Genomic DNA, 15000 nt, shown 5'->3' on the forward strand with positions numbered 1-15000 from the left:
GTGGTGGTTCCAGCAGAAACAGGGGAAGTAGAGCAGGAGACGAGTGGAAAGGGGGAGTGAGTGAAAAGACATGAGAGGACGAGTGGAAAGGAGTGAGAGAAGGGAAGAGCTGAGGCGCTCTGCTGCCTGACCCGGTGCCACGAGGGAGGAGCGAGGGAGAGGGGAGAGGGAGAGGGGAGAGGAGAGGGGGAGAGGAGAGGGGGAGAGGAGGAGAGGAAAGAGGAGGAGAGGAGAGGAGAGAAGGCAGATGAGACTGAGAGGAGTGGAGGAGAAGCAGAGGAGAGGAGAGGGGAGGAGATGAAGGCAGAGAATGGGAGAGAGAGAGATTAAAAAGAGGGTTGGGGGGAGCTTAATGAGGAGGAATGAGGAGGGTAGGAGTGTGAGGCGGCGAGGAGAGGAGAGGAGGAGAGGAGAGGAGGGAAGAGGAGGAGAGGAGGGGGAGGGAGAGGAGGAGGAGGGAGAGGAGAGGAGAGGAGAGGAGGGAGAGGAGGAGAGGGGGGAGAGGAGAGAGGAGGGAGAGGAGAGGAGAGGAGAGGAGAGGAGAGGAGAGGAGAGGAGGAGGGAGAGGAGAGGATGGAGAGGAGAGGAGGAGGGAGAGGAGGAGGGAGAGGAGAGGAGAGGAGGAGAGGATGGAGAGGAGGGAGAGAAGAGGAGGAGAGGAGGAGAGGAGGGAGAGAAGAGGAGAAGGGAGAGAAGAGGAGGAGGGAGAGAAGAGGAGGAATAAGGAGGGTAGGAGTGTGAGGCGGCGAGGAGAGGAGAGAAAAGGAGGAGGGAGAGGAGGAGGGAGAGGAGAGGAGGAGAGGAGGGAGAGGAGGGAAAGAAGAGGAGGAGGGAGAGAAGAGGAGAGGAGGGAGAGGAGGAGGGAGAGAAGAGGAGGAGAGGAGGGAGAGGAGGAGAGGAGTAGAGAAGAGGAGGAGAGGGGAGGAGAGGAGGAGAGGAGAGGTAGACAGAAAGACGTGACTTGCTTTACTGCAGTATACTACTATAGAGGGTGGGGCATCAGAGCGAGTCAAGGCACGTCTGGTGCTGAGAACCCCCCCCCCACACACACACACACACACACACACACACACACACACACACACACACACACACACACACACACACACACACACACACACACACACACACACAGACAAACACACACACACACACACACACACACACTCACACACACACACACACACACACACACACACACACTCACACTCTACCTGAGAGACTTCAATTACTTCATGGGGCGACAGTGGATCAGGAGGCAGAGTAGTGTTCGTCTGGTAATTGCGTGTCAAAGACAAGTGTCCTTGAGCAAGACCCTTACCAACTAACTGCTCCTGATGAGCAGGTGTGCACCTTGCATGGTCACCTCTGCTGTCGGTGTGTGTTTACGTGAGTGATTGGGTGAATAATGTGAGGCATAAGTTATAAAGTACTTTGGATAAAAGCGCTATATAAATGCAGTCCATTCATAACGTACGGTTATCCTATAACCATAGTTATATCATGAGTATAGCGAGCGCTCTGCTCTATTGGAACTTATCCCCTTATCCACTCTAATAATGAATAAAAAATTTCACATGCACACACCTATTACCTCCGCCTTACCAGCTCCTTCCCAAATCTTTCACCACAGAAGGCGAAGACCACGGGGTCCTCAGTGAGTCAGAGCAGAGCGCTCGCTATACTCATATAACTATGGTTATAGGATAACCGTACGTTATATATCGCATAGCTTCACGCTCTGCTCTATTGGAACACAGGAGCTGAGCAGAGCGAGAAGCCCGACAAATGTACCCGCTGAGGCCCCCCACAACCATCAGAACCGGGGAGGACCAGAGCCCCCGGACCCCCCTAGTGGAGGACGGGAGGGAATCGGATCCGACTGTGCGAAGAGGGTTTAACACCTCAACGCACAGGGTGAGCAGACCGTGGGACCTACCTTCGTTCAGAAGGACCTGCGACCACTCGGGCGCGCATCCCACATGCCACCAGGGAACGGACGGGAATCCAAAAAAACCCTGTCACAGCCCCCAACATCACGGGGCCGAAGGTCAAGAACCCAACCCTGTGGCAAGGCTGCAGCAGCGGAGCGGGGAGGATGTCCCAGCCCTAGGACAACCTAACGGCTAGGACCCCCTGAAAAAATGAAAATTTTTCAGGGGGCCTGGTGAGGCCAACGAGGCCGCAGCATCGAGACCCCACCAGACGTGACATCACTGGTGACATCACCCCCCACATCGCCAGCGTATCGGACAGGGCCCAAACCAAGAGCAGGCCCTTCCCCCCTTGGCACACCGCCCTGAAGCACTCCTAAGAGGCTACCCCCCCACAACACTGCGGGGCCAGCCGGCGTGCCGGGGAGACAACCCCCAAAAGGATATATGTAATAATTGGGCCAAGTGACCAACGGCCCAATACACACTTTAATAGAGAGCAGAGCAGAAAACAAACAGCTTTCGAATGCATCGCATCATCCAACCTTGACAATGACAGCGGTCTGCAGCACAGAGCCTGAAAACTCACGGATGTCTCATGGCCAATAGGAAAAACGCGCCCAGTGACGTATTCCATGGCCGAGCGGAAATCCCATGACCCACCCATCCTAATATGGCGTGGAACCAGGGAACCCTTCCCCCTCCCTGTGATGCGCTGACCCCTCAGCCAACAGGGAGATTGACAGGCAGGAGGCCCAACCTCCTGGCCAATCAGTAAAGGGGGAGGGGTTTATCAGCCCACCCCTTATGACCCCTCACCCCTGATACGATGCAACAACAAGCAGCGCCATGACACCAGTCGTAGCGCGCCACATGAAATCGCATATACCTGTTAGGGTAACAGCTTTACATACCGCACGCCAGCCACAGACGATAACCTCGTTTGTGCAAAAAACTGCCTTTATACACGGCTCAGGCTTATGTGCGAACTTGCCACCTGCATTCTTACACCTTTACCCTAAAGTAAAGACAAAAACAACAGACCAAAGAGAGTGCCCAAGGACCTTGGTACAATAGCTATATATGTAAAACTTCTGCAGGCTAAGGCCCCATCCACACGAGCACTGGTTTTAATATAACCATGATTGTATGTGCGCAGTTGCACTGTTCGGCCACACACAACCGGGGATTTGCTACACTGCAACCGCGGTCTTTGAAACCGGTGCCCAGGGTGAAGTTTTGCGGTTTTGCAGTTGCGTGTGGGCGTAGCAACCGAGGTTATTCCCAGTGTTTACAGCAGAGCTGTCGCAATTATTTCCCATGTTCACGGCAGACCGCGGGGTAGAGAGATTATAGCAGAGCCAGCTACACCAGTGTTTACAGCAGAGCTGTCCCAAGTAGCGTTATATGAAAATGATTGTAACAAACTTTTGTTCAAAACGTATCGTCTGTGTTGAAGAGTGTTGTGATCGACTGATGTCTGTTGTCGCATTCCTGACCTGACGCTCAGAGAAAACATGTAGCTGCAGCTAAACTAAACTCATGTGTTGTCAAGTTATTGTTATAAGGAACCCAGTCCAGACTGCATCCCCTTAACAATTGTTTGTATTGAGCCGTATTGTATTGTACCCATTCTGCAATGTGTTAAATAACGTTTACATCCATTTCATATTGGTAACGTTACCACATTACGTTAGCATTTAAGCTATATACTATACATGGATATAGCCATTCACATTAGCATGTAGCTAACAACACCGGCGGTCTTTTGTGAGACTAAACTATCCGCTCTTGGTGGTAAATTGTGTTGCTGATGGTTTTGTTTCATCAACAAAATGAGAGGCAGAACACACAGTGAATGTATCCGTTTGTTTATTGCAGTTTCTTTCTTTGCTGAAAATATATGTTCCGTTGGCAAAATGATCAATACGGTCCAGCTGTGTTTCTAAACAGGAAGTTTAGTGAGCGTTCAGCCTTTTCTGATTGGTTGAAATGGCCTTCATGTCTGAACAACATCGCCGCCTACTGTTTTGGCATTGTACTACATGTAACGGTTGCTGGTGCCGTGGGTACGCAGTTATACACGGTTGTTCACCTGTGTTTACCTGTGTGGACGGAGTTTTATTTTTTTCAAACTTCGGTTATATTAAATCCAAACGCTCGTGTGGACAGGGCCTAACACTCAACCCAGTTGTGGACTCAAAGCCATGTTTACTTAACGTAGAACATGAACACACACAACCCCCTTCATACAATAAAAAAGGCAAAGCTCACTCTTGCTACTGCAAGAAGAACGCCGTCTTTTACGATGAGAGAAGACATAAGCCTCGATCAAGTGCTAGCTACAGGCCTTGCTAAGACATACATAATAGCGACCAAAACAATTTTCAAAGAAAACTGCACCACTCCCTAAACAAGAGCACAACCCCAGCAGTAGCTGAGGGTTTACACCACATCCCCAAAATATAGTGAATCAACACACATTTTGTAAACAAAATCATATTTGGGGGGGGGGGGGCTAACCGGGGAATTTCACCCACCCCCTCACCACCTCACCCCTGATACGACGCCAAAAGAAAACAGAGCCGTGGCACCGGGTGCATGGCGCGCCAGATGAAGTACACACTCTGTTAGAGTAAAGCTGTACATCACGCACGCCACCCACAGCCGATAACCACGTTCGAAAAACAGGTTTTATCCACGGCTCTGCTTATGTGGGAAAACTTGCCACTCGTTATTTCTTTACCATTACCCTTATGTGTATATGTATATTGATGTTTACTATGTAATCGTTGTCTTACTGTACCATGTGCTTGCATGTATGTATGTGTGTCTGTGTGTGTGTGTGTGTGTTTGTCAGGTGTCCAGTATCAGTGAGGAGAGATGGTAGCTTCCATATAGAGAGAGTGATCTGCAATCTGCTTGGGTTGGAGGTGCAATTCCTAACAGGCTCAACCATATGGATAAAAGTGCCCATATTATGTGCATTACACAAACCAAAAACAGATATTGTCGGAATTACTAGAAGAAAGAAACGTCACCACCTTTGGCTGATAGTAATTTATTCATTTATTAGGATTTCTTTTGGACTGGTCTAATAAATGTTTACGGTTCTTAGATGGATCCCCCCGCTGCCTCCTCCTCCTCCTCCTCCTCCTCCTCCTCCTCCTCCTCCTCCTCCTCCTCCAGGGGTCACTGCAGGGCGCCACGGGGAGCGGCGTACTGGCTCATATTAGGCAGGCCATGCATTATGCAGCAGCTTAGGGCACTGCGGTGGATCTTCATGTCCTTGACTCTAGTCCACCTGTCGCTGCTCTGGTCGTAGCGCTCCACGTTGGAGATGTCGTTCAAGCCATTGACACCATTGAAGCCTCCGACCACGAAGAGCAGGTCGTCCAGCACTCCGATGCCAACGTAGCTGCGGGGAGTGAGCATGGTGGGCAGGGCGCGCCAGGAGTCAGTCAAGGGGCTGTAGGCCTCCGCGCTACACAGGTCGTTTTCACCGTCAAACCCTCCAACCTGAGGACAGGACACATGAGAGGAATGTTTTAGTGTGTCTCAGGTAGACAGGCAGGCAGACACGTTATTAATCAACTTAGGGAAATGAGGGCATCACAACAGCATTGCAAGTCAAATGATACATATCTATAAAAATATCTAGTATAAAGCATTTGTCTCCATGTGCACCTACCACATAGACTTGACCACCGTACGCAGCGACTCCCACTCCACTACGCATGCTGCTCATGGGGGCAATCAGAGTCCACTGGTTAGTGTCTGGGCTGTAGCACTCAGCTGTGAGCAGACACTCCGCCCTGTTGAAGCCACCACAGATGTAAACCTGTAATAAGAAAGAATATTCTAATTTAGTTTATATATTCCATTTTATTGTTAATGTTGATGCACCAAAGGACCAAGACAAATTCCTTGTATGTGCAAGCTTACTTGGCAATAAAGACATTTATGATTTATGATTCTGAATGATACCAATCGCTTAGTTTTTAATGTGAGTGTTCCTTGGGTTCATCTACCACACGTGTGTCCCTCAGTTCCACCCACCTTGCCCTGGAGGGCTGCTGCCCCAGCTGTGCTCCTGTGCTTCAGCATGGGTGAGATCAGTGTCCACTGGTTGGTTTCAGGCTCGTAGCACTCGGCGGTGTTCAGGTCCACGTGTCCGTCGTACCCTCCCATGGCGTAGATACAGCCGTCCAACACGACCACGCTGACATCAGAGCGGCGTGAGTGCATGGGAGCCGCCTGCAGCCAGCTACGAGTGATGGGGTTGAACCTGTGCACACTGCTGTGACACTCTGCGCTGTCCCAGCCGCCGATGCAGTAGACCAGACCGTGGAGATAAGCAGTGCCGTGGAAGGCCCGGGGACTCTCCGCCTCACCGCTCACGTCCATCCATCCCCCGGCTCGGATATCGTAAGCCTCCATGCCCCTGGTCACCCTGCCGCCACTCCAGCCTCCGATGGCCAATAGGACCTCCTGGGGCAGGCGTGGACGCGTCAGGGTGTTTCGGAGCCTGTCGGAGCCAGAGGGTTTCAGGGCGCTGAGGATGAGGGCCCTGCATTCCTGGCTGTCCCTCACCACGGGGTTGTTCTGGACGTTGTTCAGGAAGTAGTCAGGCCTCATCAAGCCCATGCGAACCTGGGAAGAGACAAGCAGACAGCGGGTACAACTTGGACAGCGGTTGTAGACGGTTTCACTGGAATTGCTAGGGAACTGTTTGGACCCAAATATTTGAGAACCACTGTACTAGGGAACCTAGTGTTGTTTTAATGCAATGCACAGTAATACAATTAGTTACCTTGGGCAGCAGCAAAGGGATGTGTGTTTTACGCTCCTCACAGGAGTGGTCGATCCAACGGAGGATGGCCTCGAACACCGTCTCCTCGTTCTTCACGTTCAGGTCATCCCTCTCGATGATGTCCACCAGTTGCTGCAGGGACAGCTCCACAAACTCCTGTGAGACACGCAACATCTCCTCAAAGTGACACACAATGAAGAGATAGGCCTTGCGCCCCAGGTCAGGGCAGCAGTAGATGTCCGCGAACCTCCAGATGCCGACACAATTTTCCAGAGACAGCTGGCCTTCTAGGAAGTCAGAGCACGCTCCTACTATGCCAGTGATGAGAAGCTGGTCTGCAGCCACCATAAGCTCTTCCACGTTCTCTGCTGTCACCGGCACAAAGCGTGTGTAGGCGTACTCTATGATGAGCTGCATCATAGCCGCGGACACCCCAGGGATAGTGTAGACTGCTTTCTCTGAGTCGCTCCAGCGAGTGAAGAGGGTTCTGTGGGATGCAGAGTATAGAGATATCGGAGGAGTAAACAGTAAGCAACATACTACACTACTCTGTGTAGTAATATATTTTCACTGTAGAAGTATAGGGTCTTCTTAGCACAGTAGAAGTATAATATATTTTCACAGTAGAAGTGCAGTATAGTATATTTTTACAGTAGAAGTACAGTATAGTATCTTTTTACAGTAGATGTACAGTATAGTATCTTTTTACAGTCTACGTACAGTATAGTATCTTTTTACAGTAGATGTTAGGGCTGTACCGAATGTCATTTTTTCTTTTTTTTTTAAACTTACATTTTTATTTTCATTTTTTCAACAACATACATAGACAACATTCATAGACAATACACAGTACATAAATTAAAACAAAAAATGAGTAAAGAAAAAGTGTGACATGGGTCCTTCGGTCCCTTCTACATTTGCATTATTTATTTACATTTTTATTCATTTCCTTGTATCCTTTTCAAACCTCTGTGATGTCGTTAGTTCCCCTCCTGTATTCTTCCCATTTTCGCCATTTCCATTCAAACTTTTCTTCTTGCAGCCTCAGCAGATGTGTGATTCTCTCCATTTCCTGTATCCCCTCTACCAACTCTATCCATTGATCCTTTGTCGGCACTTCTACCTTGTACCACAGTTTAGTTAAAGCTTTCTTGGCTGCCACTATCAATATCTTAATCAAATACTTGTCTTCCCCTTGGATTCCTTCCTGTGACAGATTCCCCAAATACAACACTTGGCCTCCCTGGGGTATTTCGTATCCTATTATTTCATTTATTATCCCTCCTATCTCTTCCCAGTAGTGCCTTATCTTCTGACATCCCCAGAATATGTGTGTATGGTTCGCCCCTTCCTGTCCACACTCCCTCCAACATGTTTTCTTTGCTGGTGTGTAATTGCCCTGTATTTCTGGTGTTATAAAGTATCTAATTATATTTTTCCACCCAAACTCCCTCCATATCCTTGATCCTGTGGTTGTTTGTTGTGTCTTACATGTGTCATACCATTCCTCCTCTGTTATCTCTATTTCCAACTCTCTTTCCCACTTTTCCTTCACATACAATGTTGTATTTCCCTTACTGTCCATTATTGCCTGATATAGTGCTGATATCACCCTCCCCTTCCGTCCTTCGTATGACTTTACCATTATCTTAATTACCCCATTCTGTTCTTTGTCTCTATCTTGCTTTATTTCCTTGTTATAGTAGTCCCTAATCTGTAAATATCTAAAGTGGTCCCTATTCTCTAGTCCGTATCTTTCTTTCAATTTTTGTAGAGTCTGCATCTCCCCTCCTTCCGTCATCGTGCACATTGCTGTTATACCCCCCCGTTCCCACCTCTTGAACCCATGATCTTCTATCCCTGGTCTGAATTTGTTGTTGTGTGCTATCCATCTCAGTATCTTAGATTCTTTTTCTAGCTTGTATTTCTTTACTATTGTGTTCCATATGTTTATAGTGAATCTGGTAATTGGATCTAGTAGTTGTTCCTGTCTTCTGAACAGCTCCCTATCTCCTATCAGTGCCTGCACTTTGAATCCCTCTCTTTTGGTTTCTATATCTTTCCATTTGGCCTCATAGTTCACATTGCACCAGCATGCTACTGTTCTAAGCTGTGCTGCATAGTAATAGCTTTCTAAACTGGGTACTGCCATCCCTCCTTTCTCCTTTGGTAATTGTAGTCACATATCTGATCCTTGGCCTTTTCCCCCCCCAAATGAATCTTGATATCTGTCTATCCCATTCCCTAAATTGTTTTTGTGGTATTAATATAGGTAGGGATTGAAATAGGTATAGTAACCTTGGTAATATGTTCATCTTAATGATTTCGATCCTTGAACTGAAATCTAGGGACATCACCGTCCATCTTTCTAGATCTCTCTTGATTTTCTGATTTATCTGTGTATAGTTTGCATCGTATAGCCCCTCCCCCCCTCTTGTGATGTTCACCCCTAGGTACTTGATCCTGTCCATGTCCCATTTGATTTTGTATTTTTCTTTGATCTCTATCGTTGGTGTGTAGTTCAGTGCTAATGTCTGTGTCTTCGTCACATTAAGTCTATACCCTGAGTAATATCCATATTCTGTCAGCAGATCCATCAGTGTCGGGAAGCTTGTGTCTGGTTGTCTCATATATACTATCACGTCATCTGCGAATAATCCCAATTTATGTTCCGTCCCCCTTATCTCCACCCCTTTGATGTCTTTGGTCTGTCTAATTAGTTGGGCCAGTGGTTCGATGAATACATCGAAGCGCGTCGGCGAAAGACAACAACCCTGTCTGGTAGCTCTCTCTAGTTTAATTACCATTCACCTTAATCCTAGCCGTCGGTTCTTGATATAATGCCCTAATTGTTTTCATAGCGTTTTTGTCTAATCCAAATCTCTCTAATACTTTATATAGAAATAACCAGCTTACACTATCGAAGGCTTTTTCTGCATCTAGGCTAACTAATACTGCACTTCCTCCTTCCTTTTGTATCTCCTCTACTATCTGCACTGTCTTCCTTATGTTATCCTGTGTCTGCCTTCCTTTAATGAATCCAGTCTGGTCTTCGTCTATTATATCTGTCATAAATGTCTCAAATCTTTTGGATATTATTGATGTATACATCTTGTAATCTACATTAAGTATGGACACAGGTCAAATGGGAGCTAAATATATTATACTTTATTATTATATTACATTATATTATAATATATAATATATTACGCTCGCCTGAGCCATTTCTTCTGTCATTTCCTCGAGGTTAGATTTTTCCTCCGGTGTTTGTACGTCTTCTGGGGTCTTATTTCTCTCACTTTTTCTCGTGCACATCCTTCCTTTTCTCCTATATCTTTGAATTTTCACCTTTTATTCTGTTTTAGACGGTTTTACTTCCCTTTCTCGAGTTATTTGACCGGGAGCTCTTTCAGTGGTCTCCTATCCACCCATCTCAAAACCGGAAGTCCTCGAATGTCATTTTTTAACATTCAAAGCTTCTATTGAAGTATTCAAATGAAGCTTTGAATGTCTGTAAAAAAAATTTTTTATAAACTGTGAAGAAAAACCCTGTTGGTTTAAACAGATTGAATAGACATACCTTATACAATTTTTTTTTTTTTTTTTTAATGTTGATTTAGAATTCGAATGTCAATATTATGATCGAAGCTTCGAAGCATTCGGTACATCCCTAGTAGACGTACAGTATAGTATCAACATTCAAAATATATTTTTTTTTATTTTTTATAAAAAATTCGAATGTTGATTTAGAATTCGAATGTCAACATTATGATCGAATCTTCGAAGCATTCGGTACAGCCCTAGTAGACGTACAGTATAGTATCTTTTTACATTAGACTTACAGTATAGTATCTTTTTACAGTAGACGTACAGTATAGTATCTTTTTACTAACCAAGCTAACCTGAACCAAGTTAACCTGAACCAAGCTAAACGTACCTGAAATAGTCGCTGCAGCAACACAGGATTGGCTTGTGGGCGTTAAACTCAGTGCTGTTGACTTTTATAACCACATCACAGAACCTTCCCTCCAGACGCAGTTCATTAAGGATTGTACAGAACATTGTTTTCTTTTCCATGTGGGGATTTTTAAATTGTATCTACAGTATATTCAAGCTTACAGACAAGTAGCCGGACACAACAAGTGAGATCTTCTGAGAGAATTGTTGAACAGATACACAAATGTTCTAGAATGTTTGATTATGACATCATACTGTGACATCACAACAGTAAATACACAAATGTTAACACTTTGGCTGCCATGGGTTAAATTCATTATCAACCGTAGGTTGCCGGCTCTATTTGTCTATAGAGAAAGTCCCCTTCTTTGCAGGGCTATAACTTTTTAAATTCTATTGCTACATTGCCATTATTAGGGCCCATTCAAAGTCCTATATGTATTGTTCATTGTGTAGCAACGTTAAACTTTTTCATTCACATATTCATAGTAAAGTATGGTCTAATGTATAAGTATGTTTTCATCTCTTTCTGCAGCTTTCTCCAGAACGTGATCTATAGCCCCAAATGCATTATATTGATGATGCAATACAGTTTTATGGCAATCAGCGCGATATAAAAAATTCCAACTAGACGTACTTCTAGAAGTTACTACACATCATCTGATGTTGACCGGATGGGCTAGGGGGCTTTTATAATTCCGTGGGCAGCGTTATACCATTCATCTAATGTGGGTCAAATGTTGATCATCAAATTTATATAGTGCCTTTCATAGAACCCAAGGTCGCTTCACAATCAGGAAAAAAAATAGGGCTAGGGAAATAGGGGGGAAAAAGGGGATGAGGGAAGGTAAGGGATAATGGATAATGGACCTAATCTAATCTAAACTAACTGATGGGGAAAAGCCTTGGTGAAGAGGTGTGTTTTTAGAGCAGTTTTGAAGGTGTCCAGGGTTGGGGTGTTGCGGATTTCAGGGGGGAGAGAGTTCCAGAGGGTAGGGGACGCCACACTGAAGGCTCTGTCCCCGAAAGTCCGTAACCTGGTGCGGGGGATGGAGAGGAGACCTAGATCAGAGGATAGTAGGTTCTGGGATGGAGTGTGCTGGTGGAGGAGATCAGACAGGTATCGGGGGGCGAGGGCATGGAGGGACTTGTAGGTGAGGAGCAGGAGTTTGAAGGTGATGCGGAACTTGACTGGGACCCAGTGGAGGTGGATGAGGGTGGGGGTGATGTGCTGCCAGGGCTTGGTGTGAGTGAGAACCCTGTTCTAGAATGTTTGATTATGACATCATACTGTGACATCATACTGTGACATCACAACAGAACATATTTCAGTTCCATTTGAATAATATGATATAATATATGTTATATATTATAATATAATGTAATATAATAATAAAGTATAATATATTTAGCTCCCATTTGAATAATATAGATATTATGTCTAAAAACATTACATTCTTTAGAAGTCTTAAAATATATATTTTTAATTTAAGTTAAAATAAATGTAAAATAATAATAACGTTATTTATATAGCACCATTCATACAGATTGCAGCTCAAAGCGATTTTCACAAAAAAACAAAACAAAAGGATACAAAAAAATAAAAAATTACAATCACTCCATAAGGATGGAAATTATAAGACATTAAAATTATAAAACCGTTAATAAAACAACTAGATAAGATAGTAAAAATAGCTAAATAAGACAAACAGTAAGACAATAACATAAGACAATAAAATAATTACAAATTAAATAATAATAAAGACCGAATTTTTTTATAGTTAAAATAATAAAATAGCAACATTAGATAGTAAACAGAAAACATGTAATAACACTAAAATAAGACATTAAAAAATAACAAAAAAAATTAGAAAAAAAAAATACATAAAACAATGATAACAATGATAATAAAATATTTAAGTAAAAATAATAGAAATAAAGAAAAATAAGACAATCAAATAAAGATAATAATTCATTTAAAAGCTATTTTAAAAAGGTACGTTTTGAGCAGTGCCAACCGAGTCTGCCCTTACAGTGTGCTGTCCTAATGCCCTGCTGGAGAGTGTTCCACAGTTTTGGGCTGAAAGCACTGATCACAGCATCATGTCACGGCACCACTTGTAACTCTGCTGTGGACACTGAGCAGGACAGCCGAATCACGTCCAATCTTTCGCCGTCGACTAAAGACGCACTTCTTCAACCATTATCTGAATTTAAAAAAATTATAAATGATTAAAAAAAAGAAAATATCTAACCCTAACTAACCGTACTGTCATGCACTTAGTCCTAATAAACTAACCTACACTGTAGCACTCAACACTTTGATGAACATTGTTGCTCAGCTGATAGAGTTGTGCCCTTCCTGATGGCTTGTCGTACAGAACTTGTAAGTCGCTTTGGATAAAAGCGTTTCAGCTAAATGACTAAATGTAAAATGTAAATGTAAATGAGCACCCGGCTCTATAGCAGACACAGGGATAAACAGAGGGAGGCTGCTGACGCCAGTGGGTGGTGGTGATGGTGATGATGATGATGAAAAAGAAGAAACTATGAAAATCACTTTCTTCTTCTTCGTTGTCATCATCATCATCATGATCATCATATTATTATTAGGCTATTATTATTGTTGTTGTTTTTGTTGGACAAAAGTATTAAATAGTTTAGGTCACAGTAAACTTCTGTCTTTTCTATTAAACAATACCATACTGGTAATAGTGCAAATAGTTATTTATTCAATCAGTGCATGAAGCGGTTCCATCTTCATGTCTTTATTTGCAGCACACATTGCTACATTGTCATGCAGCGAACACACACATGCGAGATGGGCGACACACATAGGAACACACACACGCATGCATTTTTTGGGGTCGCCGATTAAATGTCCTCTCTGCGCTTCACCCATCCTGTTGTCCCCCCGCCCCCAGGGCAGCCAGGAGCAGACCCGGGGGACCAATCCAAGTGCTCCTGTCCGTCTTCGACCAGGGACACAAGAGCATTGCAGATCTGTTCTGCATGTTTTTCCATTGGGTTTATCTCTTTTTCTGGAGGGGAAACCCTTGCGAGCACGGGGGGGGGGGGGGGGGGGGCATGCAAACTCCACACAGAAAGGCCCGGGAGATACCCCACTTGGGTACCCGGCAACCTGGTCCCCAAGTGGGAATCGAACCCAGGACCTTCTTGCTGCGAGGCAACAGTGTTAACCAGTGTTAACCACTGCCCCACTGTGGCGCTGTGATACTAACTATTCACTTCAGACAGATTTAAAATATCCAAATATATATGAATATTGCACAGGGTTTACAATAGATACTTTTTTTTTGTATCCTCTTTTTCTCCGCCTGATTTTCTATGCTTTTCTCCCCATCCCAATTTAGTCGTTATGCCAATTCCCCCCCTCCCCTACCTGGTTGTTGTGCGCATGTTCCCCCTACTGGTCGGTACAAGGGAACCCTGAAGTCTACCACATGCTTCCTCCGACACATGCGGAGACAGCCAGCGGCTCTCTTTTCACCTGGCAGCGAGGACTCTCATTGGTGAAGCGTAACGCGTGGGAGGTCACGCTGCCTTCACCACTCCCTGCCTTTCGCTGAGCAGGCGCCCCCAGACCTGACCTGTAGGCGTCGCTGTCCACAAGCCAGATTCCCACCCCATCGACTTCCCTCCCGCTACCTAAGCCAAACGAGTTAGTATGACGATCAGCCCAAGCCGCAGGGCAATGCTGACTCCGGGAGTCGAGACCACAGCCTCTTGCATTGGTGACGAGCGCAATCGCCGCTACGGAGGGGAGAGGATAGGAGAGGAGAGGAGATGAGGGGAGAGGATAGGAGAGGAGAGGAGATGACAGGAGGGGAGAGGAGAGGATTCAGATTCCGATTCAGATTCAGACAACTTTATTGATCCCGCGTGGGGCAATTCATATTTGCAGCTTCACCAACGAGCAACAAAGACAAACAAACAACAAAACATCTCAACGACAACACGACAAAAAAAAGAAAAAAAAAGAGAAACACTCCATGTGATACACAATCCAGCAAAGTAAAAGTAAAAACAGACAACCAAGTGCAAAAGGCTACTTAAAATGACTACTGTCTGTGTTTTCAAAGTCTGATAGCCGAGGGGACAAAAGATTTGGCGTAGCGGTTGTTGGTCTTACTTGGTGGGACGTCATAACGGCGGCCAGAAGGCAACAGTGAAAACCGCAGAGACAGAGCGTGGAGGGGTTGATTAGTGATGCTCGTCCCCTTCTTGACCACCTGGTCTGTCCAGAGAGAACATAGGTCTCTCTGTTTTACTCCA

The 15000-nt window shown here is 45.2% G+C and overlaps 2 protein-coding genes across 2 annotated transcripts in view; one reads left to right on the plus strand and one right to left on the minus strand.

Moving 5' to 3' along the window:
* The window catches only part of LOC311227627 (calmodulin-regulated spectrin-associated protein 2-like), a gene marked incomplete at its 5' end in the record, with an annotated part of 129061 nt that overhangs the window by 34448 nt on the left and 79613 nt on the right, over nt 1–15000 (plus strand). The window lies entirely within an intron of this gene.
* LOC311227028 (kelch-like protein 10) lies at nt 2940–7167 on the minus strand (the record flags this gene model as incomplete). The annotated part of the gene is made up of 6 exons (XM_084312535.1): nt 2940–2952; nt 5239–5453; nt 5626–5775; nt 5994–6462; nt 6647–6654; nt 6805–7167. The coding sequence occupies 6 exons, from the start codon at nt 7165–7167 to the stop codon at nt 2940–2942; spliced, it is 1218 nt and encodes a 405-aa protein (XP_084168661.1).

This window comes from Notolepis coatsorum, assembly GCF_963971535.1.
Source record: "Notolepis coatsorum genome assembly, chromosome: 4".
Classification (NCBI taxonomy): domain Eukaryota; kingdom Metazoa; phylum Chordata; class Actinopteri; order Aulopiformes; family Paralepididae; genus Notolepis; species Notolepis coatsorum.